Here is a 25449-nt window from a genome sequence, read left to right as displayed (position 1 = left end):
AAATCAGTGATTATCTGAAGTGAAAATGCTAAATGACTTTCAATATTGTTTTAAACTAATATCATCAATGTATATAGTATGTTTCGCCAACTTTGATCAAGTTAATCCAGGTATATATCCCTAATTAGAAAAGTTAATTAAATATGAACATTTGTATTTGCTTGAGTAAAAATGCAGAATGACTTTCAATAATGTTGTGTCATAGTATTTTCCATGCACATAGCGAGTTTACGTCAACTTTGGTCAAGTCAATCAAGACATATAACCCTAATTAGGAACGCTAATGCTTAGTGACTTTCAGTAATTATGATTTAAAATTCATTGTAAAGTGAGCAATAAATACCGTCCGTTGTTCCAAAGACGCTGCGTGTAATAGCCGCGACGTGGTGTTGAGCATCGAACAAACTGATGGGATCTGGAAAATCATGAAGACCAAGTAAGAACAACAAAACAAAACAGTTCACTGAAAACCCATCTTCTAATAATGCCTATGTATATAGCATGGTCGTACGAAAAGTACGGGTCAACAGAGATCATTGAAGATATGAGTGAACAAAGATAAATGTATATTGTGTGGCGCCATCTTGTGCAGTGTGTTCCTGCCTCGATGGAGTTCCTCTCGGCCACCTAAATTATTTTATATCTGTTCGCCTGAGATGACCGCTACAAATACTTCATCGGCGTTCGCTGTAAGGCGCATATACCTTATACTTGTCAAATGCATGCTACTCTCCTGAAATTTGATGATAGATCATGGATTTTACTTCATGGGTAGATGTAGATCTGTGTATGTCTGTGTACGCGGAGGATTGTCGCCCTGACCAAATAACTAGTTAGCAGCTCATAAGGTAAAATGCGGAGTTATTTGGTCAGTCGAGTGATGAGGATCCGCGTTAGTGATCGATGGAATAAATTATGAAGGGGGTTGGGGAATTAACAGATATGTACAGTGATAGTAGAGGTAAACTTATCGCTGCTACCTCAATGTACAGAGGCACACACAAGACACAGGTACGGCTTATATAGTAGAAATGATTAATACATGACATTTATTTATCGTAACTTCAAGGCGAATATTGTTTGCGATACCCTGGGTCAAATGATATCATTACAGACGATATCTAAAAAAATCATAGAGTAACATCAATTTTTATTCTTCTCAAGGCATTTCCTGCGTTATACCTCTACCAAACCAAAAGTTGTACGTCTTTAACCACGGCCCAGGCGATTCAAATCTGTAACACTTGTCTTCACTCATTGACCATAGTCTAAGAATCTGTAATGTCTTCCAAGAACTAGGTTAGAAAGAATACTCGATCACTACGATGTAATGTCGTCTATTCAGGGGTTTTAGCAAAAGAAAATAAAAGTCCACCGGAAAACTTTTAGTTTAAGTAAGGAGATGGGGAGTGGAGAGGTCAGATGGTCCACAGATCGAATGGCCGGATCCTGTAACCGACTTCCTAGGATGGCAACCATGACTTTCACTTCTAAACCCCTTGAACTTGTGAATTAAAATGCTTTCACATCATGATAGGTGTACGTGGATAACAAAAAAAGGTCTACGTCATTGCATATTTAGACATCAATCACACTTTGTATCTGAAATTGTCGTCACCTAGCTGGTCTCTTTAGGTCTACAGATATTATTATATAGTCTCTTGCCTCGGAAAGATCTAATGGAGTGAACCATTTTGTTACTGTTTGTAGATATCTTTCACCAGAAACTCCTCGATAGCTGTACCAATTTCTTTCGGTGAATCTTCTTGCACAAAATGCAACCCTTTGACCGTAACGACGCGGTGATTTGGCCAATTTTTAGTCACAGCCTTGATGTATCCGCTGAAAAAGCCGGGCTGTGCGTGTATGTATAGTTTCGGGATGTCTTTGCTCTGAGCTAACCACGAGGAATAAGCATCGACAATATCTACGACGTCTTGGGGACCCTCTGTGCGAACTGGGATTTCTCGAGGCCAAGTTAGCGTTGGTCGGCGGCTCTCTCCTTCATCGAGAAAGGGCATTCGGTATGCATTCATCTCATCTTCGGATAGCTCTCGGATGATAGCCCCCGGGAGAAGCCGTTCCACAAACATGTTCTTCTTCAGAACAATTTCTTCGCCATTTTCCGAGCGCATCCCTTGAAATATGTTGCGGGCGATCTCGGGGAAGGAATCCCACGACTTGACGACAGCAACAATGCTTTCCATATGCACTATTGCCTGCACACGTTGTTGGTGTTGGTGGCACCAATGAAGCCCTAGACCCGAACCCCAGTCGTGGCATACTATGGTGACCTTCTCGGGGAGCCCAACAGCTTCCATCCATGCAGAGAGATAGCGGTAGTGATCCACAAATCGGTACGAGTGACTCGGGAGTTTGGCAGATTTCCCCATCCCGATCAAATCAGGCGCCAGGCACCTTGCCACGCCCTCAACGTGAGGTATGACATTGCGCCAGAGGAAGGACGATGTTGGATTTCCATGGAGAAACACGACAGCATTTCGTTTGAACTCTGCCTGGGGTGGCGCCGAGTCGTAGTAGTTCATCTCTGAGTCCAGAACTCGGACACTCCGGCATTTTGAGAACCATTCGTCCCCCGCTGCGGATGAAGTGTTCCTTGCAGACGTCCTGGATAGAAATGGAGATGGCTTTGTTCCCCAAGTCTCCCCTGTTCCCTGCAGGTGCGATCTAAGAATCGACACTCGATGCATATTTCGTCCTGTCTTGGCAATCCTAATCCACATAACAGCCATGTTGATAAACGAGGTCAAAGGTTTGTCGTCACGTGACCTAGTTGAAAAGTGCGTCTACCTTGCAAGGGACAATCAGGTCACGGTGTGCTTGCTACGCCTGCTGACATGTATGCACGGTGAGCAAGTGAAATCCGTGACAAAACGCGGCCAATCTGTTACCACAACGAAATTTTCATAAAGAAATTAGAAAATAGATTTTTGTTGATTTTTCTTGTACGCTAAATCTATTTAATATTGAAATACACTCATATTTCTATTTCCTATTTCTAATATAGCGTATGATTTCGAAATAAGCATAATGGTAATTCCGGCTAGCAGATTGCGGCCAACGCGAAACCTTGTTCACTCACCAGCCCGACGTAAATTGAAAATAGGAAATACAGGCTATTTCTTATTTCCAATTTAGTGTAGACATGCGCAGTGGCATGAAGCGTAGCCAATCCATACATCAAAGAGAGTCCGACGCACAATACTGGATACAATGTCATTAAAATTTGTCATCCCGCGCTTGGACTCTAATTTGGCGCCAGATTTCGTTTCGACAGTTACTATTTGTGTTAGTATTTGTGTCAGGGAGTACGAGTGCAAATTTGTTTACTGGATTGATCGCTGCACACCTTTTTCCAAAGGAATGGATGCTGATAAATTAATCGATGAAAACCTCGTGCGAGCAATGATTTCAAATGGTCGAACCCATAAGGAGATCAGTCAAGTTCTCAGGAGGGCGTTTCCCGAAAGGAGGGGATTTTCCGAAAGAAATATTCGGAGATATTGCAAAAACAGAGATATACATCAAATGTCTGACGGTAACCTAGACAGCATTATATCACGGTCGATCGAGCAAGTGGGAGCTGCGTATGGTGTAAAAATGATGCAAGGATATTTACGTTCCAAAGGTTTCATGGTTGGCCGATATCGCGTGCAGGCAAGTCTGAGGAGAGTCAATCCAGAGTACCATGAACGTAGGAGGAATGACACCGTTCGGCAGACCAACCCATTCCGTATTATGCGGCGTATCATGGGGACAAGTTGCACGTCGACCAAAATGAAAAACTTGTTCGGTTTGGCGTAACCGAAGTCGTGTTTTCAGATGGCTATAGTCGCCAAATAATTGACTATATTATCCTCCCAATAAAGAATCCCATACAAATATATGGGAAATTCCGTGATATTTTGCTAAACCATGGAATTTGGAATACACTCAGATCTGACCATGGAACTGAATTTTGCTTAACAGGCTTTATTCAGAACAAGCTGAAGAATTACCGAACTGATACACGGAAACAGGCTTATACTCAGACCAGATCGCTGGAAAATTTACGAGCTGAACGAAAATGGCCGGAAATAAACCAACGTGTAAACTACCCCGTGAAAAATGCCCTGATCGATCTGCAGCGTCTTCAGGTAATAGATATGAGTGATGAAATGCATCGATTTTGTGTTTCCTTCGTCACAACTATAATTGTAGAGGAAGGCGTCAAGTTGGTCATAAGTTCATGGAACAGTCATCCCTTGGAAGGTATGAGCTTATTTTTCGTCTTTATCATTCCCCAATTGACCTACAAACTCAATAAAAAGTTTACCTTGCGTGTTGCAGAAAAACTATGACAAGCACAACGCGAGCCATTTGCAGCGCAAGTACATTGTATTCTGGCGAGAACTTTATTTGAACTCGTCGTACATTTGTGACTAGGCAAACGCAAGTCTATAGGTCTATAGTCTCGATGGTGACTTATAATAGTAACAACAACAACAATAATGATTATAATATTTATTTTCTAAGAAAAACCTTCAACTTTAAGCACATATATCTCATACATTTAGCTGTACCATTGAAAGTGATATAGAACGCGTGTTCAAGAATTATTGACGGCGGAGTGACGTCAGTAGGAGAAACGCACGTGAGTGAGGTGAATGAGAGATGAGAATACTGAAGAGCGAAGATACAAAAATTGTGCGAAAAAAGCACTAAAAGTTATGTCATTTACGTATGTTGAAACTTTGAATATTGGTTTGATGGTTGAAAAATCCGAACTTCAATTATTTGTTTCACTCTTGGCAAAAAGGGCTCTGAAACGTTCAGTACAGCGCCCCCAGCCGGACAACGCTTTGGGCTGGAATGGTTGCTAGTGACGACAGCGAACATTGTATCAAATTTCATTTCAATAAAATATCGATCGAAATCTGCTCGCCTGCCGCTCGTATCTTCAGGTTACGTCATGAATTTTTCCATAAGACCGTATTTATATTGACTTATGTACCATAAAATCAACGTATCTGTTGTTTTCTTCCATTCAAATTGAATCGAAGACAGTTTGTTTAGTTTTGGTGATGCTTTTATGTCTCAGCATATTTGGGCACACTTTGGACTAGTTTGGCGCCAGCAGGCGATCCACGGGGTATGCAACACTTGTAAGATTGTATCAATTTCCAACAAAAGAATATCGATCGATAACGTTCACCGCACGTTCACAGTGGAGACTCTACACCAGTTCGCTTCCGTTTCGTGTTATTTTTACCAATTTACTGCGATGTTTATGGTTCATATTCACCCAATTTTTTTTTATAAAAGACAACAAATTGACAGGTATTTGGTCTGTACAATTTATGAGACACTTGCTGATTCATTTGCGTCAATTTCAGACCCTTGTTCTGCACATGTAAACGCCGTCAGATCGCAATTATTGACGGCAACAGTATATTTCAGTGATCAGAATAAATAAAATGCCAATAAAACACATTTTACGAAGAAATTCAAAAATCTAAAATCCGTGCGATTTTTGCTTATAAATCAAAGATCACCGTGCCACTTTTCATCATCATTGGTTCAGAATTGAGGAATTTGAACCGGCGAGAAGTGTGCAATCATTTCGGTACTTCGGACGCGCACTAAGGCCATGTTTTCTATGGGAATCGAGCTTATTCGGCACATCATAAAATGAAAAATACATCTGAAAAAACCCGCCGGATCAAATCATTCCTCCAATATTTGAGATTAGGCATCTCATGAAGATTAACTAAAATTCTATCGTTTTAGTTTTGTAATTTTCTCTCATATTGTTATGAAATGATGAGTTTACGATCGTTTGTGCTGTTGGTGTGTTTTTTTGCATAGGTTATCGCTTCGGTATTTTAAGAATTTCTTCATGAAATTATTGCCGAAATATCATAATGGAAAGAGGAACATACAAGGAAATTGAATCTGCAACTATTTCATGAATATTTGAATATTTAGCTGTGCGGCTGGGAAATTCGGCTAATTTTTCAACATTACGCGGAAGACTGATATGGGTATCTTTACGCTCACTCAGCGTATGTGTTGCAAAAAGTGGGCGCACGGTGAGTGATAATAATAGAGGCCTTTGTGCCCATAGTGTTCCACGGCGCTGTGACGCAAGAATGACGTAAGAACCTCAAGTATACCAGGACGGTCCGCAGTTGAGAATAGGCCTATAAGCTCGCGCAGCTTTATAATTTCAAGAAAATGACAGTTCATTGTTCATAGTAGATGGGTTTTTCATAAGGTATTTTAAGGTACCACTCTTCGTCATCACAAGTGTCAATGGCCCCATTGCACTGGCTGCTCGTGGCCATGGCAGCAGCACGCGCAGCCGAATTTTCAGCGACGCACTTATTTTGTGACGGGGGGGGGGAGTTGACTCTTGGCCTTGACACAATAAACAAGCCAGCGTACTGCTGGCACGCAGCACCGGTTTCATCCCGAACACAAACATATTAAGGGGCTTTGACTTATTTTCAAGGTCAGAGTTTATCTGAGAAACAGAACTTCCAAGAATATCATTTTGTTCCAGTGATTCAGAGTGCCAATGCGGGGGATAAAAGCGCATGCGCAATGTAAAGAAAAAAATAAGGCCGGAGCATGCCTGCGCTCATAATTACGGCAAACGACGACGCTCTCGAACATTGGCGCTGCGCATCAACCGCCGCTCCGCGTCGGGTGTCGATAGAGGTTGGGATGGGATATTCCAATAAGATGTTGTGCGATCCAGGTTTGAAATATGAGTCAATGTTATATTCCAGGAAAATGACCCGCTATTAGGGATTTTCGTGACAAATTCTTGGCATTCTACCGATTCTCCTATCGCATCATTTACTATATTATCGATCCATGTCTAGGTGTTTTCAGGTGAAATGAAATTTCGACTGTGTTAAGCGATTTTTTCATGAAAGGGTGACCTTTTCAAGTGATATACATTCGTACACCTCTCATAGAAGTAGCCACTCAGGATAATTGAGCTTAGCCTAGGTCTCGCGTATCCTTTGTGGTATTTTCGTATACCATCATTTTATCATTGTTTCTCATGAATTTTGAGTCATAATTTTTTGCTTCATTTTAATAGGTATTGTCTCCCGTATACCGGATGATCTAGCTCGCCGGACGAATAGAGTAGCACGGCTATTACAAGATGGAGTGCCGACTATGCAGGAGGCAATCACCGAATACGAAGCCACTGGAGGGAATCTCACAAGAACAAGTTATTTGGAAGAGATCCTCTTGCTGGCAACAATACCTTAATTGACCAGCGAGAACGCAGATTTCTTGCTGAAATTGAACACCTCCACGTATTTTTGGACAGTTGGTTAACGGAAACATTACCCCATTTCGACATGCTATAGTCAGTTTTATAAATGCAACAATCGAAATTCAGATTGTAAACTAAACACTGACATTTGCAAATGGTCCAGTTTTAACTGCCGAAGACAACTGTTCACTTTCATTACATTTGTTATGTATTTGCAACAATAAAGTTCGTCGTTTAAACTGAAATTGGTTGTGGGAGAGAGAATTGAACTGGCGCACGAATAATCATGAGGATACGTTTTGTTATACGTTTAGAGATGTTATTTTTATCTGGACATTAAAGGTTACCTTGTCAGCGACCTTATAAGTGTACTGTAATAAATTTATCCATGTTAACATTAATCATAACTGAGTCCAGTTGTCATCGTTACGGCAATGGCTAAATCATGGACGCGTTACAAGATTTTGCGTATAGCGTCTCGTCGCGGAATAAAGCGCTTCGCGATTATCAGCGTAAGCACTCTATCAAGTTTTTCTTTTTTCAGTTGAGGGAACAGTTCCTTTACACTATTTTCAAATCAGAGAAAAACAAATGTTTTTTCAGAGGAATATTTGTCAGATTAGCTATGCTTGTGATGTTGGCGAAGAACAACCAGAGGCATGTCGACGTTAGATAAGAATGATCATGTCTACCAGGGGACGTTTGTTGAAAATAGCCTGACCGACACAGGTTTTCGTTTCCTATACTGACTGAACATTTTCGGGCCAAACATGTCCCCACGCCTCTTCAGTAATTTCCGTCCAGTCCCTATCCTTGATCAAAGGAGGTGGTCTGACTTCCGCTGCCAAGCCATACACAACGAAACGTCGAAAACAACAAAAGTTTTGAACCACGTTGGGCTCAGCGAGATGAAGTTTTTTCCGTGCAGACTTCCATGTCACAGAGAAAGTACGTAGGCCTACTACGTTTGAAATTGAAGCCGGAAATCGTTTTACAGGTGGATCATGTCGGTGCTATTATATTATATACTAAATTATAACTCAATAAAGTAACGTTTTAATGTACGCGTTTCAATATATGCTGTTCAATGTGGTTGCCTATACTTGAAAATTTAATTAAAAAAAAAACGGTTAAACTCGCTGGGTCTTGGATCCGAGCTCGGGGCTGCTGGTTCGTCACTGATCTGGTCACTGAGGGTGTTGCCTAATGTCAGTCCTGGAAGTAATAACCCGACAATCGCAAAGTGTGGCATTTGACATTATTATAAGCGCCTAACGTTTCCATGTGAGAATAAGTCTACGGATTAGCATAATTAGTTGTGTTGACTAATTAATTACAAGATGTATGTGTATATGAGAGATAAACGTCCATGTAATGGGGTGTAAAATAAATAAAGAGTCAAGAGGCTAGGTTAGGCTATATTGTCATTTATTTTATTTTATTTTGTACGATCAGTCAGAGCATGAAGAAAAGGAGAGGAACTGATAAAGAAAACCTAGAAAAACTCATAATAAGCTTATTAATATTGTCTGGGCCGCCTCTGGTCTTACCACGGTCCGGAATTAGTTCAATGCTATGATCAGTAGACCGTCTAAAAAAAATTACCAAAATATCCCACCCTGGCTCATGGCAATGGAACATTATTAGTCGATTATGGTGTCAATGACCGACCTGACCCTGTATCCCCATATAGTTGGACAGCCGTAGATCACTAGATGGTAAACCCGTGCAGCTGATTTCAGTCCCCGAGACGCAGTCTAAAAGAGCACACAAATTGTACGAAGCTTATAGCTGAGATCCCATAATCATGGCGGGTGGTTCAAATTGAACCTTGCCGTAAAGAGCAAGGTGGTTTTGCATATCCTTGAAGCCGTCCATGGTCACAATTTAGGTCTCTTATTATTGTCCTATTGATTTGACCAGGGATGTCAGTCATCGAAAAAAATGAAAAAAAACCAAAAGATACAAATAATGTCCCTTTAACCAATTAAACAGATTCTTAATGTTTGATAGTCACGGTAGTATCTTGAGTCTTAATCTGGAACACAATGTGCCAAACGTTAGCTTGCTCTCATTTACAGCCTTCGGTAGAGTCCGTTTTATCTCTGTACAAAACCGAATCTCTGATACTCGTATTGCTCAAAGTGGGCTTAATCAACAGTTCAGTGTCCACGGCATAATATTATCAGACTTGTTTACAAAATATCCATTTTTCAGTGACGGTGAGATTTATCATGTCAATAAAATTATATAATTTCGTCTTTATTGACTTCGGACATACTCGGAGTTTAAGCCAGACAAATGTAAGAAGATCGTGGGGTCAGTGAGCGATAAAAGTTGGTGTTGACATGCAGAGAAGCGTGAGTTAATTACTACTGTACAACGGTTTCCCTCTCGTTCACTTGAGAATGCCATATTTGGCTCAAATTATCCATGATGATGCAATGGTACTAGAGGAGGTTCTGTGGCACACTGATTTGACATGGAACTGCTTGTTGCTTTAAGATACATTTAAGTTTGCGATTAAAGGTCTGTCAAGAGCATTCAAAAAGTTTGGAAAGGATTGTCCTAAATCCATCAATATCAAACAGAAGAAACCTAATATTTTAGAGATCGCTGAAGTTTGTCAAAGGTCATGTCCAAAAGGCTTTGAAAAATACATTTGCCCTACTCACAATTATCCAACACAAAACCTCTAGGGACTTCAGATGCTTATGTGTTAAGGTGTGAAGGGTCATTTAAGTCAATTCAAGGTCATCTGAAAAGTTCAAAGGTCATTAGAGTCCATCCAAAGTCCTCTAAAAAGTCGTTTGGTCCAACAGTTACCAATATTCAACAGAAACAAAGCCTCCTTCCCTTGTTGCTTGAATAATCAAAGTTTGTCACTGATATCTGAACATTTTGCTCCCATACTTGTCCAATATGCATCATAGATGAAACCTCTAACCCCATCAGTTGCTAGGATACATTACTTTAGCAAATAAATTGTCCATGAAAACTAGAATTTCAACCATTACTAATCATATCTTCATGACAAGGACGACAATTCAGCCATTGTACCTTGTAAACTTACAAGATTTACTCAACTTCAAAAGATTATCTTCGTAACATGTACTGATTTTATTGACAACAGGGCGGTTGCATCTGTGAAATGTTTATTTGTGTGCCAATTACGGAGAATTGTGGGTAATCTCATATACTAGTACCACACATCAGTGTTGTATTAGCTTGTTTGACAAAAGGAGCTGAAAGAGGCCAATGTCATTGCTATTCACAAGTCACCTGATTTTATGCGAAAAACTCATCTTGAATTACTCGCTCACATAAAATCCGTTTTAATATCTTTATTTGCAATATCAAGAAACAACTGTTACACACAAAATTGGTCATTGTGCATACCTTGATCCAAAACTACAACTTCAATTTTTTTTTCAAACGCTCAGGTTATTGCTGTGCAAGCTGGGCATGGCATCTCAAATTTTTCTGCTGTCTGTCCATGACAAGAAAGTTTCCATGCACAGTGAAGAAATAACATCTTCATCAAGGCAAAAAAATCCACTTGAAAACGACTGGATATGTTTACACATATCACTTTTTCTCAGTGTTTGTCTGACACAAGGTTTCAGAAAATTGCACTGTCCTGCCAGAAAACAGTTTCAATAATGGCATTTATTTTTTTTAATGTATAGCACACAAACTCTAATAACACCAAAGGCAGATAAACTTGAAGATTTTTTGGGTTTTTTTTGTATCGTCTGAAAACACTGGTACAAAGTTATGAAAATTAACCATAAAACTTACTACTATCCCTTGAACTCAAGGTAACACTAACGTTGACACCCATGGAATTCATGCTTTACTGAGTGTACTGCAAAACTTTGGAACACAGCAGTTTATAATAAATGTCCCTTCAAGAAAAAAAACTAAGTGAAGTACACACAAGTTATGGCTGAAAATCATCATCACTGTTACTGTCACTAATCTGGTATATCAGTGATGGATTTTGTTGACTTTCACTTTCATTTACACGCTGTGTCAGAGCTTCGCTCAGTTCTTCCTCTGTGGAGGAGGGATGGCCCACTGCTGATAATAATGTATCAAGGCCTCGTACACCTTCTATTGGATCTGGCAATTCAGCTCTGCAATGAGGGCACTGGCTACATCTATTACAGCACTGAAGGCATCCAATGGCCTGGTTGCATTTTGAGCAGACGAATAATGGCAATCTCACCACATCTAAACAAATCAAGCATATCAAGCGATTTGTAGATGGGGATGTGGCACCTGGCTGTAAAATAGATCAAAAGGCAATCATTGACTTCTAGTGAAGTAATTTTCAATTTGATGAACTTTTGTCATTAGATGTTAATTACTAATTGCAAAATGTTCATCAAATCTGCAAATTGGCAGTTCTGGTGCAGACTAGAAATCAAACAAAAACCAAACAAAAGTGCTCTCTACAGATATAATGCTTTGATGACAAGCTAAGTAGCTACTATTTCAACATACTTATGGGAGAAGAGCAAGAACTTGCAATTGACATTGGAAACAAACATATTGAAAAATATCCTAAAAGTTACCACCTTTGGCTCTTTAAAGTTAATGCTATCCTTGATTTTTTCTATATCTTTTTCTTTTGATTTTGTGGTGAAAATTAAAAAAAATGAATTGATCATGCACAGATGAGTGTTGATATAAATATAGGGGAGACAATGGCATTTTCAAAATGCGGTAACACTTATTTGCCTACATTGCGAGATAGTCATCATTTTCACCAAATAATGGTCTTGTCAACAATTTACTTTATAAAAACAAACTACTGTACATACTGTGTTTTCTAACTGTTGCTTCACTTGACTTAAAACTTCATGAAGTTCATCTGTCGCCGTTCTATTCTTCTTTGTCTTCTTCCTACCTCTCCACTTAAGGAAATCATCTTCCTTGACTGCACTGATTTTTCTGGCAGCAAGCCAGAAACCATATTCTGTAATACAAACAAGAAAAAGAATAAGTAACAAATGAAAATGTAACACAAGAATTAAATCAAACTATGACTAAAGTGGACATGGTGTGCTAAAAGAAATGCATGAGCATAAGATATTAATGTAAGCAAAAATGACGCCTAACGAAATTACGCGTCTTTCTCATCAAATTCACACAAACATCGAAACCACAAATGCACGTAAATAATGAATACTACTATTGAAGTCTGACTTTAATAATTCTAATCATGGCGTTAGTTTACCGCTTGTACCTTCATGTTAAAAGATTACAAAAACGAAAATTCAGAAGGCATTTCGCAAAATATAAACAATGATATCAAGTAGCGTCGTATTGTGTCATGAGCGTCCTAAAATTGAAATAATGAATGCACAGGACCGCGGGCCCGTTCAAATATCTCGGTACAAATGACATGTCTGCCGACGAATTTAACACTCCCCGTAGCAATGATTTAGGTCACTTATGCGCGCATGTGCCACGCACACCCTTCCGCTGACTATCATGCTTTGATCAAGGTCAATCAAAGTATACTCAAAAAGTCAATATGCGAAAACTTACATCGCCGAAAGTGCGTTTAACGTCAACAACACAGAGACGGAGTGGACAATAAAGTAATTTGATTCTTGAAAGCACATTTCATTTTTGGATAAACCACCAACACTTATGCAAATCGAGCATGCACATGGTAGGGTCGCAACTACAATCGCTTGAAAGTTCGAAGTACAGGACGGATGGCTCCAGCGACTCAGTAAAAGAACACCAATGGCCGCGATTGCGATATACTCCTACATGTAATTCCAACTTCTCAGACTTGCTCCGTCACTGACAAAGATGAAAGCGGCTTAATTTGTTCAATAAACCAGCATTGGTGGCTTCCGCTGCATGTCTAAATTCAAAGCCAAAGTTGTAGGGGCGGGGGGAGATTTCTGATGTGGTTATCGTTCTGAACACGAAGAATCATTTCAATGCATCGCTGCCGGCCGTACACTTGAAAGTGATAAATTCCCAAACAACAGGTACGTACTCCGAATACGTGCTTCGCAATTCGATAGTTTTACCCAAGTGATGATATTTTGATCGGGAGTAAACTTGACTTGGCTCCTCCGGTTTGGTGAAAAAAACAAAAGCGTGGATGCCTCGATGGCAATTAATACTGATACTGTTTCTCAGGCACAGGCGCTTGCAGCGTTGGTTGGACTGTCGATCGCAGGCCGAGATCGAAGTGTTCGGTCTTCGGCCTAACCTCGGTAGGGTCGGCCGTCGACCTCCAAGTGAGACGAAACTACCGAGGTTCGGCCGAACAGTTCCATCCCGAGCCGCCGATCTACTATCCAAGCAACGCTGCAAGCACCTGTGCTCTCCGGTGTGAGCCAGATTTATTTTTCGCGAATACGTACTCCAAGAAAATAGCAAGTTCTTGCCAACACGACAGAAAAAGCCAGTGAATAGGCTTACAATTATTGCAGCTAATTGCCATGCATCCACAATCACTTAGCACAAGTATAAACCTACCTGAAGTCACGGCGGTGTCCCTGATCGGTAGATAATGTCTGTCGAGAAGTTTGGCGTTTGTATTAGTTGTAATTCATTCTTGACCTGGTCAGCAACATTTTGTAGGCTGCAAGAGTCTTCTGTTATCCTAATGAATACAGTGCAGTTTTCTATCAGCTCGGCGCTCTCATCCCTGTATTCTAGCATTGTGACCGCTTTCCTGCTACGTCGCCAAATTGTTGCGCTCTGACGCCGGGTGGCCGAACGCCGAGATGTCTTGGTGAAGAGTGTACATTATCGGGTTGTTGATACATATGACCATAACGCACCCCAGGGGAGGGTGCACTACCTGCCGTAGCTAGGAAACTGTCCGGAGTACCAACATCTGTGGCAGTACTTGGATGGACAGTCGGCGAACGTGACGGTCTCGTTGGGCTGGAGGCCGTGGCTGCACTGAGGTGTAATCCTCGGACCTCATATAGCACCTGCGGGTCGTGATCCCTCGTCACCAGGTCGAAGTTTCCGTCCTCGTCTTGCCACAAAACTCGTCTTCCCGAGGCATCATCGCTCACCAAGTACATTGATCTTTGTTGAAAATGGTTGCCACTCAGAATGTTCAAGCGTTGGCTTGATACGGGTGAAGGTAGATTAAAAATATCTTCACCTATCCTTACTCGGAGGACTGGCCCTCGAGACCCCTCCATGGCTAGCCGCCCTAAACTAAATCTGACTCTGGCATGGCATGGCATGCATTAAAATTAATAAAATCCCGCCTAAAATAAAATTGTCACTTTGAATAACCAATGAACGTTAAGTACTCGTTTGTACTAAAATAACAATTTGAGCTCATACTATGTAACAATATCTCAAGTCTATCCCTGGGAAGATAGTTTCGAGACATAATACATACAAAGTAACAATCCCAGGTCTTCTCTGATGTCTGGGTTGTGAGTGCTTCATGCTAATGCGCATGTCTGCACCAAATTGAAAATAGGAAATAAGACTGTATTTTCTATTTTCAATTTACGTCGGGCCGATGGAAAAATTAGACAGAGCGTTGGCCTACATCTGCCATCCAGTGGCACCAATATGCTTATTTCGAAATGATAAATTTATATTGCAAATAGAAAATAGAAATATATTATTTCAATATGCGACAGATTGTAGCTCACCACTAAAATCAACGAAAAATCTATTTTCAAATTCCTTTATTGAAATCTCGTTGTAGTAAACAGGTTGGCCGCGATTGTCACGGAGCAAGTGAGCAGTGAACGAAGTCCTTGCGTAATTACATGTAAAACACTCGCACAGTAAACTTTACAGGAAACGACACTTTGCTTGTGACTTCAATCCCTTCCACTGAACGAAAGTTTGTAAGAAAAGTTAAAATCCAATAACGAAGTCATTATTGAACGTCGTCCCACAAATCAGCTTATATTAACCTAATTGCCTATATATGGATTTCCATGCACTGAATAATAAAATACGTAAATGTGCACCAAACTGTACAAATACACGAGTCACAGAAGTTTAGCAGTTATCAAAGGGTAAAACTATCAAAAATACACAAAACAAAGAATTAGGATTGTGATATTTGCGTCCGACATGCTTAATATTATTGTTTTCTCCAACAAAGTCAGACAGTCAGACTTCTTCTTTTTGTACATGCATTTGAGTGACAAGGTATTTTTGTCTTGCCTTTCCAGGACAATTTTGTTGAACTGCTTAAATGCACACTGCAAATAATGATGCGTTGGAAATACTTTTCTGCGCAAGATTACAATCGGAAAGACAGTGTCAGAGTGAATGGTCTAAACGAGTGAAAACAGCAGCAGTTGTGACAATCGATGTGTTTCCAATTCAGCGGTGGATACTCTCTATATAAATTGAATCAGCCGAGCTCTCGATCATGTCTGTGATGGTAATATTTTGAATAGAAAGGAATTTTCTGCAATTATTTGTTTGTTTTTTGTTTTTTGTTTTTGTTTGTTTTTTGTTCGTTTCTTTTTTTCTGGCGTTATTGACGAGTACAACAGAGTAAGCTCATAGCCTATACTGATATTCAGAGATTCCGTTTCAGAGAATGGAACACAGTTTACAAGTACCATCAGAGTAACACAGTAACTGAACATGTACGGATGAAAATTTAATGATTGGCACTCTCCCATTCCCGCGTTCCCCGCCCACTCTCGCCGTTCGATGTAGCCGCGTTCGAAGTTCAAAGTTCAAGCTTTGAAGAATCATGGCTGCGCCCGTACATCTACGTCGTGTATGTTATTCGCAGGAAAAGACCACCGCTCAGAGAAGTCCCGGGAGAGAACTGTAGGTCCCTAACTGCATATGATAAACTAGAGTGTAGAGTTAGTGTGCTGCCTCCATGGACAGAGTGTATTTATGTTTGGAAGTGTGCATTTATTGTGTGGCGGCCTGGCACAGACGCTTACGTTGACTTGTGACCTGAGGCTAGGCCGAAGGATCGAAGGCCGAGTATTGGTGATAAAACCACTGACTGAGGTAAGGTCTTCGGCCTCGGTCAGCTGGATTTTGCCGCAGGCCCCTCATCCCAGCGACGTTACAAGCACCTTTGACATTACAGCGGATGCGACTGGAAACTGGACACCCAATTTGCAAATTACCCAGCTGTATTGCTGGCCATATAGTGAATTCACTTGGTAATTAGCGAGCGACTTTGGTAACTTGTCAGCGATATCGTTTTTCATTTCAGTCAGGTGCAGACACTTTGTTGTGCAAGCAGGGGTATGTTGCCATAAAGCTTATCTGGGTTTGTATAATTCAGTGTAGGGGTGGCTGCTTGTTGCTTCATGGGATTCAAAGTGAATAGGTCACCATGTTTTTGAAATGCCCAATTTGGGGGGGGGGGGGGTTCAACGTGTTTCTGAATTTCGACACAGTCACAGGCTCATACTTGCCTAAAATGCATCATGCTGGCCACAAATTTCATCATTCAGTTGCATTTCTTGGCGCGCTGTTCGGATGCGTAACTTTACAGTTGAGGCCATTATTCTTCGGTGGGGCAAGTTGGTAATTACCAACCAATTTAGCTAGGGATATTGCAATATACCAAGTGAACTTCCTAAGTCATACTAAGTTTTCCTATCTGGATCGGCATTATCAGAACCCCCTCCAAGTGCAAAACTTTAATATATCAGAAATATATATGTCAGAGATATCTGTATTTTTTGGCAGCCTTCAGGCACTTTATTTTGAAATATGAAACATACAGGCCTTTGCTGCTTACCTCCCCGTTTCGATGTCTGGTATGCACACATTGTGAAACGGGGAGGTATGAGCAGCAGAGGCCTGTATTTTTCAGCATGCCCTTCAGCCGCATGACTTTCATATATCAGATATATATATCAGAGATATCTAGATGTTTAATATTTTTCAGTGAGCCCTTCGGGGCACAGTAATTTGATATATAAGAGATAAGCTTATATGTCAGAAATATCTTGATGTCTGTAAATTGAAAGTCTGTTTTGCAAAGTGTACTAATCATTATGAAATTTGCAGTTCATATGAAAGCATGACAAGTTCCTGATACTTTTCTGTTTTCTCTGTGAGAATTCAGTATAAGAAAGCAACATGCACTAATATTTCACAATCACATTTTTCTTACAACAGCTATCTATCTATCTATCTATCTATCTATCTATCTATCTATATCTATATATATATATATATATATATATATATATATATATAGATATATATCAGTGTTTTCTCTGCATGTTCATTGAAAGGGGCACTTTGTGCCCTGTTCATCAAAATTAGAGGGCAGACTTGACATTTTAGGGGCAATTACTGTTGATTCACAGTTGTCACCCTCATATATATGGACATGGCTTGCTTTGTTTTGTGCGTGATTTCTGCGCTATCCGTAACTTTTCCACGGCAGACAATGGCTCGCAATGCGCAATTTGCGCAATCGCACAGTTGACAGAAAACCCTGAAAAAAAAAAAAAATATATATATATATATATATATATATATATATACATATATACACACACACACACACACACACACACACACACTGAATTATTGAATTTATATTACCTTTTGTTTTACCTTTGTCACATGCAGGGGGGGTCACCCTGCTTTTGGAAGTTGGAATAGGAAGGTCACCTGTTTTCTAAAGTTGGAATAGGGGGGATTGGCCACTTTGACGTCGGCAAAAAATAATCCACCGCCCCTACCCCCCGGCCGAAGAAACTGACCAGTCCCTTATGATATCATGATTTTGTAATTTACATCAGTACTCCATCAAAAGCAGAGAAGATATGTATGGAAACTTAATTGTCCCTAGCTGCAAAATTGTACCTCTACGGTGAGGGAGTCAGTGCATTTTTGTTTTTGTGACCTCACTCACCAGTAGAGCTTCAATGCTGAAGGCCCTGTAGCATTCAAAATAAGCAAAAACATTCCCGGGGCTGCCATATCAAACTTCCGTTAATGGCAGCTCCCAGAAACATGCTCAATGTTTAAGGAATGCAATTGATGTGTGTGAAAAAAATACCAAACCCCATAAATGACAATGTTAGTGTAGTAGTGTTTAGTCTTCAGTAGTGATAAATCAGTACGACCAAATGCAGTAAATATGTGTTATTTCACATCAAAATGCCGCGCCATGTGCAGTGCGCTTATTTTGAACGCTACAGGCCTTCAACATTGTTGCTCTACTTGGGGATGAGGTCACAAAAACTAAAACTCGCTGACCACCTCACTGTAGAGCTACAATTCTGCTGCTAAATTGTCCCCTGCCTCTGTAAACCGTGTCCCAATACTGACCCTGCCAGAAATGTTCACAACATCATTCTATGACAAAAATGAAAGCTTAAACCCTGATTCAATAAGGCCAGGGATCACATTTAAATTTGCACAGTGATAGATACTTTATATTAACACACACCATCCCATGGCAGGGATGAAAATAGTTACAACAACTAAGAAAAAGAAAAAAATTACAATGTCACAGAAATCTCCCTGAAAATACATGGGAGAAAGCCTTAAGGAAGACGCTACATAACTATTGTGAAAAAAGAGACAAAGAATACAGTCAGTGACCATTATTATAATGTTGTTGCCACAACTCCATACATGATAATATATATTTTGCCAAGTTGATTCTAATGGTCTCCCTTTCCATAATAAATTTAAACTTATTTGTCATGGACTTGAAATTAGCGCAGTGCTTTTCCACTGCCGCAAATAAATGGATCCTTTGTTCCTTATATGTAGGGCATGTAATAATAAAGTGATTTTCATATTCAATTTCATTATTTAGATACAAATCACAGGTTTTTTCATACGCATACACAGGTGTTTTGCTATGGCACCCAGTTTCAATTTTAAGACAGTGATTACTTATTCTAAATTTTGTGGAGATGCAAGTTTTTAAAAAGCATGTCCACTTTAGGAACACATCTACACGCGTCACACCATGAATGTAAAAAAGGTCACACACTCACCCTGTCAGTATTTCAAAATTAACTTCGTATTCTGATATTAGCATTAATTCTTCAATTTTTAAACCAACTATTCACATGAATTCTCAAAGACAAAATGATCAGATGTAAGCAAATGACCTTAAGGCAAATATGAACTTGGCTTTGTGAGGAAATGTTTTTCTGGGAACAGCATTGTACTTACATGGATATCTCTGTCTTATGCCAGGTTACATTGATAAGTCTTGCAACGAAGAATGTCTCAGTCAAGACTTTTCAAAGCAGCTGGGCCTCCGGAGATCATTCGGTCAAACCAGAAAGATTGGTACTACCTGAATTACCTGAGGGGAAGCATCGCTGACATCTTTCAAAGTGTTGCTGGTGCAGGAACATGGATCCATTGGAGAAGGGAGCTGGACATTGCAGCCGACCTGGCCTACTTTGCTCTCACAACCATTGCTGGTTATCAATCACTTGGCGAGGAATACTGTAACATCGTCCAGGTCGACCACACAGAACGAGCTGTCCCATCTGGCGTAGTCAGAACTTTGCATGTTCTTCTCAATGTTACTGTCCCTTATCTCATAGAGAAGGGTCTGGTGCTACTAGAGCGACATATCCAAACAATCGGAACAAGACTCGGTCTGTCAGAGCCGATAAAAGAATTTCTTCTGCAGAGCATCCCAGTCATCCGTACATGTGTCACATACACACACCGTGTCCATCTGGCACTCTTCTACCTGAGAGGGATCTTCTATCACATTTCAAAGCGGGTCACAGCTGTGCGATACCTCTTAGTCCGAGCTGGAATTTCAAATGATGAGTATCGGCCAAGTTATAGATTCCTGGGATGGATTACACTGGCTCAACTGACTCTGACCATCCTGTACAACCTGTACAAAGTTCTGGTGAAATACAGATCACATCGACGTGACAAAGACCAAAGTAGAGCCCCTGACTCTGGTGAAGGGGATGTTGCCAGTGAAGAGACAGACATCGCAGATCCCAAGAATCGATGCTCTCTTTGTCTTGAAACGAGGCAGCACTCCACGGCCACCCCTTGTGGACATCTATTTTGTTGGAAATGCATTACTGAGTGGTGCCTGGCAAAGCCAGAATGTCCGTTGTGTCGGGAACAGTGTAATCTCTCCAGACTCGTATACCTACAAAACATATGATATTTGAAACTTAACAGTCACTAGTCTTTCAAACATCTTCTTCAAAAGTGTTTGCCTCCAAAGAAAAGATCATAAATACTAGATATCGTCATATTTTTAGACCCTTTATTTCCATCAAGGAATTCCAGATTAAAAACATTGACAAAGTGCCCTATATTTCTACAGCACTGTAGAATTTACTGTCTGATTCACTCCATGGAGTAACTACTGAGAATATGAATATATTAACAATGCTGTAGTCACTCAAAGTAACTACCAAGATGATTTTCGTGTACAGCTTTGGACATTCAACCAGTGTGTCTATAAACTGAAAGATTCAGCTGTGTGAGGGCGCTCTAGTGCTCCAGGACCTCCAGTGTAGGGTCGGAGGTCACACGCACACGGCCAAATCTTTCAGTCTTGTCTACTCTCCAACTCACGGATTTCTTAACATTCCGAGTCAAATCGTGTTGTTTTTCATAAGAAAACAAAAACAATACTGTACAACAGTACATACATGTATTCCAGTACAGTCAAAGAAGATTCTTGATTCAGTCACTGAATGTGTCAAATTAGCCAAAAGGATCCAGCGATATCAATCCATTTCTACACAATATGTAAATGTTGAAACTGACTCTGTTCAGGTCAAGTCAGGTCATTCAAATCAACATAAATCAATCTAGGTATCCCAAAAGGTCACTGAGACAACATTCAACTCTCAGGTGCAATCCCTATCGGTTCAAGTCTGTAGAAGTTACCATTTCTATGTATGACTTGGAAAATAAAGACTGTGAATGTGTTTATAATGGTCTCCAGATGATCCGTTCTGTTGTCTCTTCTGTCTATGGTTGAAATAGCAATTTGGCTGAAATAAGATGTAGAGATTGGAGACATTTCTGCTTGATCATTTCTAGTTTGAAGTGATGTGAAAGACAGTTGTGGAGAACATCAAAGAATAACCAAAGGTAGAAACATCACTATCTCTACATTGGATTTTTAACAAATTTATTTAAAATATGTAATATGGAACTTTATGCATTACAAGCAGTAGCCAACAGAACCTTTTATTCATGAGAGAGTGGTCAGGAAAAGGCTTCAATAAGAAATACTATATGATGATTTTATATTCCTTTTTGAATAGACAGAACCAGATGTTTTCATAATTTTTTTACATCTTGAAATTTTTCTGTCAGCAACTGAAAATTTTCATTGGAGCCTGCACCTACTCATTTTTTCCCCTTGAAGTTGAATGTCACACTGATGCAGTAGTCAACATTCATACTTGCCACTCTACAATTCAATGTTATCAGTGAGTAATCTGTCATATTTTCTTGTAAGCATTTGTGTTGCTTGAGCATTATTTAAACAACAATCATTTTCTCAATTGCAGTACTAGCTATGTACATGTATATGCAAATTTTTACTGCTGTGTATGATAATGCGTGCCTCAAAAAAAATAATACTTATTAAACCTTTCCTCAAACTTTATGTAAGGAAACTTTAAATCATCCCCTTTTGAAATTAAGAACAAAAGTCAGGGGTCACCTGCAAATTTTGGTACTATAGAAACAAATTAGCCAATATTTACGGACACTAAAATAGCTGCCATCCCTGTGTTATCTCTGTGAAGCAAAATTAAATTTTCAAGCTTTACAATAATAAGCCAGTGAAAACTTTAATCTATCTGTGAGCTTCAAAAACAATATCCCCACCACCACCCTTGGCCCTAAGTTGTAGACCAAAAAGTACAGTAAAACTTTGACAGTCTGAATATATGGTCCTGAGGCACATCATACTTGTATCCCATTTGATGTTTACTAATCTGACAGTGTAAGTTTGACCTGATCCCTTCAACTCTGCATTTTTATACTACTTTTCTTCCAAGTAATAGCAATATCCATGAATGTTGGTGAGAATTATGCATTGTAGTATTGAAATGGTAATTTTAAGTTTTTGTAAGTTTTTAGAAAATAAATGACATATATTTGAATTGATTTTTTGTGGACCAGCTTCTATATTTGGTGCAAAATTGGAACCACAAGTTTTCACAGCATTGGACCATTATATAGTTAGTTCTTTAAATTAGTGATATGTGGGTAACAGAATAATATGGATACAAAAATTGATAACTCATGAACAGATGCTCTTGCAATGGTCTCATCCTCTCAGAAATCAATCAAAGAGGACCGTAATCAGTATTTAAGGATCAGCATTGCACCTGCTGAGTCTTTCTACTTGTCATCTTCCTGCAATCTCTTTAAATTCTCACTACTGTATGAAGTAGAGAGATTTGAGTCTTTCTACATCTCATCTTCCTGCAGTCTCTTTAAATTCTCACTACTGTATGAAGTAGAGAGATTTGAGTCTTTCTACATCTCATCTTCCCACAGTCTCTTTAAATTCTCACTACTTCATGAAGTAGAGAGATTTGAGTCTTTCTACATCTCTTCTTCCCACAGTCTCTTTAAACTCTCACGACTTCATGAAGTAGAGAGATATGAGTCTTTCTACATCTCATCTCATCTCCCTGCAGTTTCTTTAAATTCTCACTGCTGTATGAAGTAGAGGGATTAGATGGTTATAACACTTCAGGCACCTGCTGAATGTACATTCCAAAACATGGTGGTCACCGTTTTCCTTGGACACTGAGAGGGAACTTGTGTCAACTACAGCAATCATTTCATTCCAGTGCCTAGTTGAACTATTTGCCAAACTACAGTTATGCCAGCATGGATTTCTCAGACGATGATGAAACCTGTAACACCCATCTTCAACTCACAAGGTATTTGCAGTGTGAGGAGGAGGGGCTCATAGTTATCTCTGTCAACCTTACAATCTTTCTAGCCTGAATAAACCCCTTTACAGTTCCGCGGACCAGCATTCTACACCCATGATGCTTTGTGAAACTCGCGGCTTCGAGGGTACCACTTTGAGCGTATCGCCTGCTATAACCAGAATCATTTTTCACGTGTTTTCAGACTCATTCTGCAAGCCACAGAGTCATATTTTATTTGTCGATGTATTTATAGCTTTTGATGCAGCAGTTTGCCAATTGCTTGACAATTTTACAGAAATCTTAAAACGTTTGTTCGATTGTTTTACATCTGCGGTCAGTGCAGATGTAGCAAGCATCCCTGATTATGCAAAATTGGATTTGTGTAGATGCAACAAAACCTTTGCACGAGACACCTTCTCATTCAACTAACGTGGGACTAGTGTATTTCTCTTCTCCGGTCTAATTACTGCTGCTGTGTCATATCAACATTTACGTGTTTGTTAGTCCCCACGGACACCGTCCGGGGGGACTTATAGGTTTGATCATGTCCGTGCGTGCGTGTGTGCGTGCGTGCATGCGTCCGTCCGTCCGTTCACGCAGATATCTCAGACATGCCCTGGTCAATTTCTTCCAAACTTTGCACAAGGATAGTACCCTACCCCATACAGATGCACGTCAAATTGTTTCACAATGCGATCAAATTTGGCCGTGTTAGAGGACTTTTTAGTTTTCACCTCCATAGACTCCCATGTATAAGGCAGTCTCCTTAGACTTCCATGTATAAGGCAGTCGATAGACTCCCATGTATAAGGCCAAGAAAAATAAAAATTTAGTTTCTCATCGTATTCATATTGCAAAAAGGATGCAGCGACAGTTTTTAGTCCCAACAGATGAAGTACAGGGGGCTTATAGATTGGGTCATGTCCGTCCGTGAGTCCATCTGTGAGTCCATCCGTTCACGCAGATATCTCAGATATTTTGACAAAATGTCACGTGACCTCGGTGACCTTTGACCTCAAATATATATATATGTCCATAACTCGGTAACCACAAGTGCTACACCCTTCATATATGGTGTGATGGGACAGCTTATGATGCCACATATTGTACCTCATTAATTATGCGCATATCTAATTTTGAGCGAGCCAATAGAGCTAGAGGTCTGATTTTTGGTATATAGGGATAAGTTAGCAATACAATTTTTTTGTAAAAATGTCACGTGACCTCAGTGACCTTTGACCTCAAATATATATATATATATGTCCATAACTCGGTAACCACAAGTGCTACACCCTTCATGTATGGTATGATGGGACAGCTTATGACGCCACATATTGTACCTCATTAATTATGCACATATCTAATTTTGAGCGAGCCAATAGAGCTAGAGGTCTGATTTTTGGTATATAGGGATAACTTAGCAATACAATTTTTTTTTCAAAATGTCACGTGACTTTATGACCTTTGACCTTGATTATACATATATATGCATAACTCAGTAACCACAAGTTCTATACCCTCCAATTCTGATAGGATATTAGACCTTAAGATGTCACATCTTGTACCTCATTATTATGCGCATATGTATTTCTTGGCTGGCCAATACAGCTAGAGGTCTGATCTTTTTTCCCGATTTAGAACCATAACTTAGACATGCCTCATGTGTTTCTAATTGGGAACAACGACATAGACCTATATGCCCATAGATCTCAACATATACACAGAAGACAGAGGGAGGACTTGGCCAAGCTCCACAAAAAGTGAAATTTGGGGACACGGTGACTAAATTATTTCAAGCCTCTTTTCATTTCATGATGTTGTAGATGAATCACCGACCCAAGTTTTGTGGCGCCGTTTCAAGTAGAGGAAATTTAATTGCTGACCAATTTTTGAAGGCATGAAAACATAGCTGTCAGGATTTCATATCATGGGGGGTTGAACTGCTCTTTGATCAAGTGCATCATGGGTAGGGTGGCAAGAGACCAATGAGAATAAGGTAGCTTGCTTTCCAGTGCTTTTTCCTTCATTTCCAGATCAGCAGGTGGCAAGTACATGGCATCATACATTACAGGGGTTGGGTGACAAAGGGAGAGTATTTTGGTGTTTGGTGTGGAGAGTATTCAAGCGGATTTTGCCAACTGTCAACTCCCCACTAAAAGTAATGAACTCGACCAGAGGATTGTGTGAAGTTGGAGATTCAGAGTATTTCTATTCAGAGTATTTCTAACATGCAGCTAAAACAGAGACCAGGGTGATACTGAA

The 25449-nt window shown here is 39.9% G+C and overlaps 2 protein-coding genes across 2 annotated transcripts; one reads left to right on the top strand and one right to left on the bottom strand.

The window, feature by feature from the left end:
* Positions 1–1697: 1697 nt before the first annotated feature.
* Positions 1698–2753, bottom strand: LOC139138096 (coelenterazine h 2-monooxygenase-like). The gene has a single exon (XM_070706320.1). It carries the CDS (start codon positions 2751–2753, stop codon positions 1698–1700), a length of 1056 nt encoding a protein of 351 aa, XP_070562421.1.
* A 13183-nt stretch (positions 2754–15936) lies between these two features.
* On the top strand, positions 15937–22405 carry LOC139139206 (peroxisome assembly protein 10-A-like). Its single transcript, XM_070708033.1, has 2 exons — positions 15937–16111; positions 19484–22405. The coding sequence occupies exon 2, from the start codon at positions 19512–19514 to the stop codon at positions 20430–20432; it is 921 nt and encodes a 306-aa protein (XP_070564134.1). The 5' UTR covers positions 15937–16111; positions 19484–19511; the 3' UTR covers positions 20433–22405.
* The last annotated feature ends 3044 nt before the right edge of the window (positions 22406–25449 follow it).

The sequence above is a fragment of the Ptychodera flava genome, chromosome 8 (assembly GCF_041260155.1).
Source record: "Ptychodera flava strain L36383 chromosome 8, AS_Pfla_20210202, whole genome shotgun sequence".
In the NCBI taxonomy this organism is placed as follows: Eukaryota; Metazoa; Hemichordata; class Enteropneusta; family Ptychoderidae; genus Ptychodera; species Ptychodera flava.
This window is presented reverse-complemented; position numbering and strand designations above follow the sequence as displayed.

What these genes read in the sequence shown, in the direction of transcription:
- LOC139138096 (XM_070706320.1), bottom strand. Translation starts at nt 2,753, where the DNA reads ATGGCTGTTATGTGGATTAGGATTGCCAAGACAGGACGAAATATGCAT.
- LOC139139206 (XM_070708033.1), top strand. Translation starts at nt 19,512, where the DNA reads ATGTCTCAGTCAAGACTTTTCAAAGCAGCTGGGCCTCCGGAGATCATT.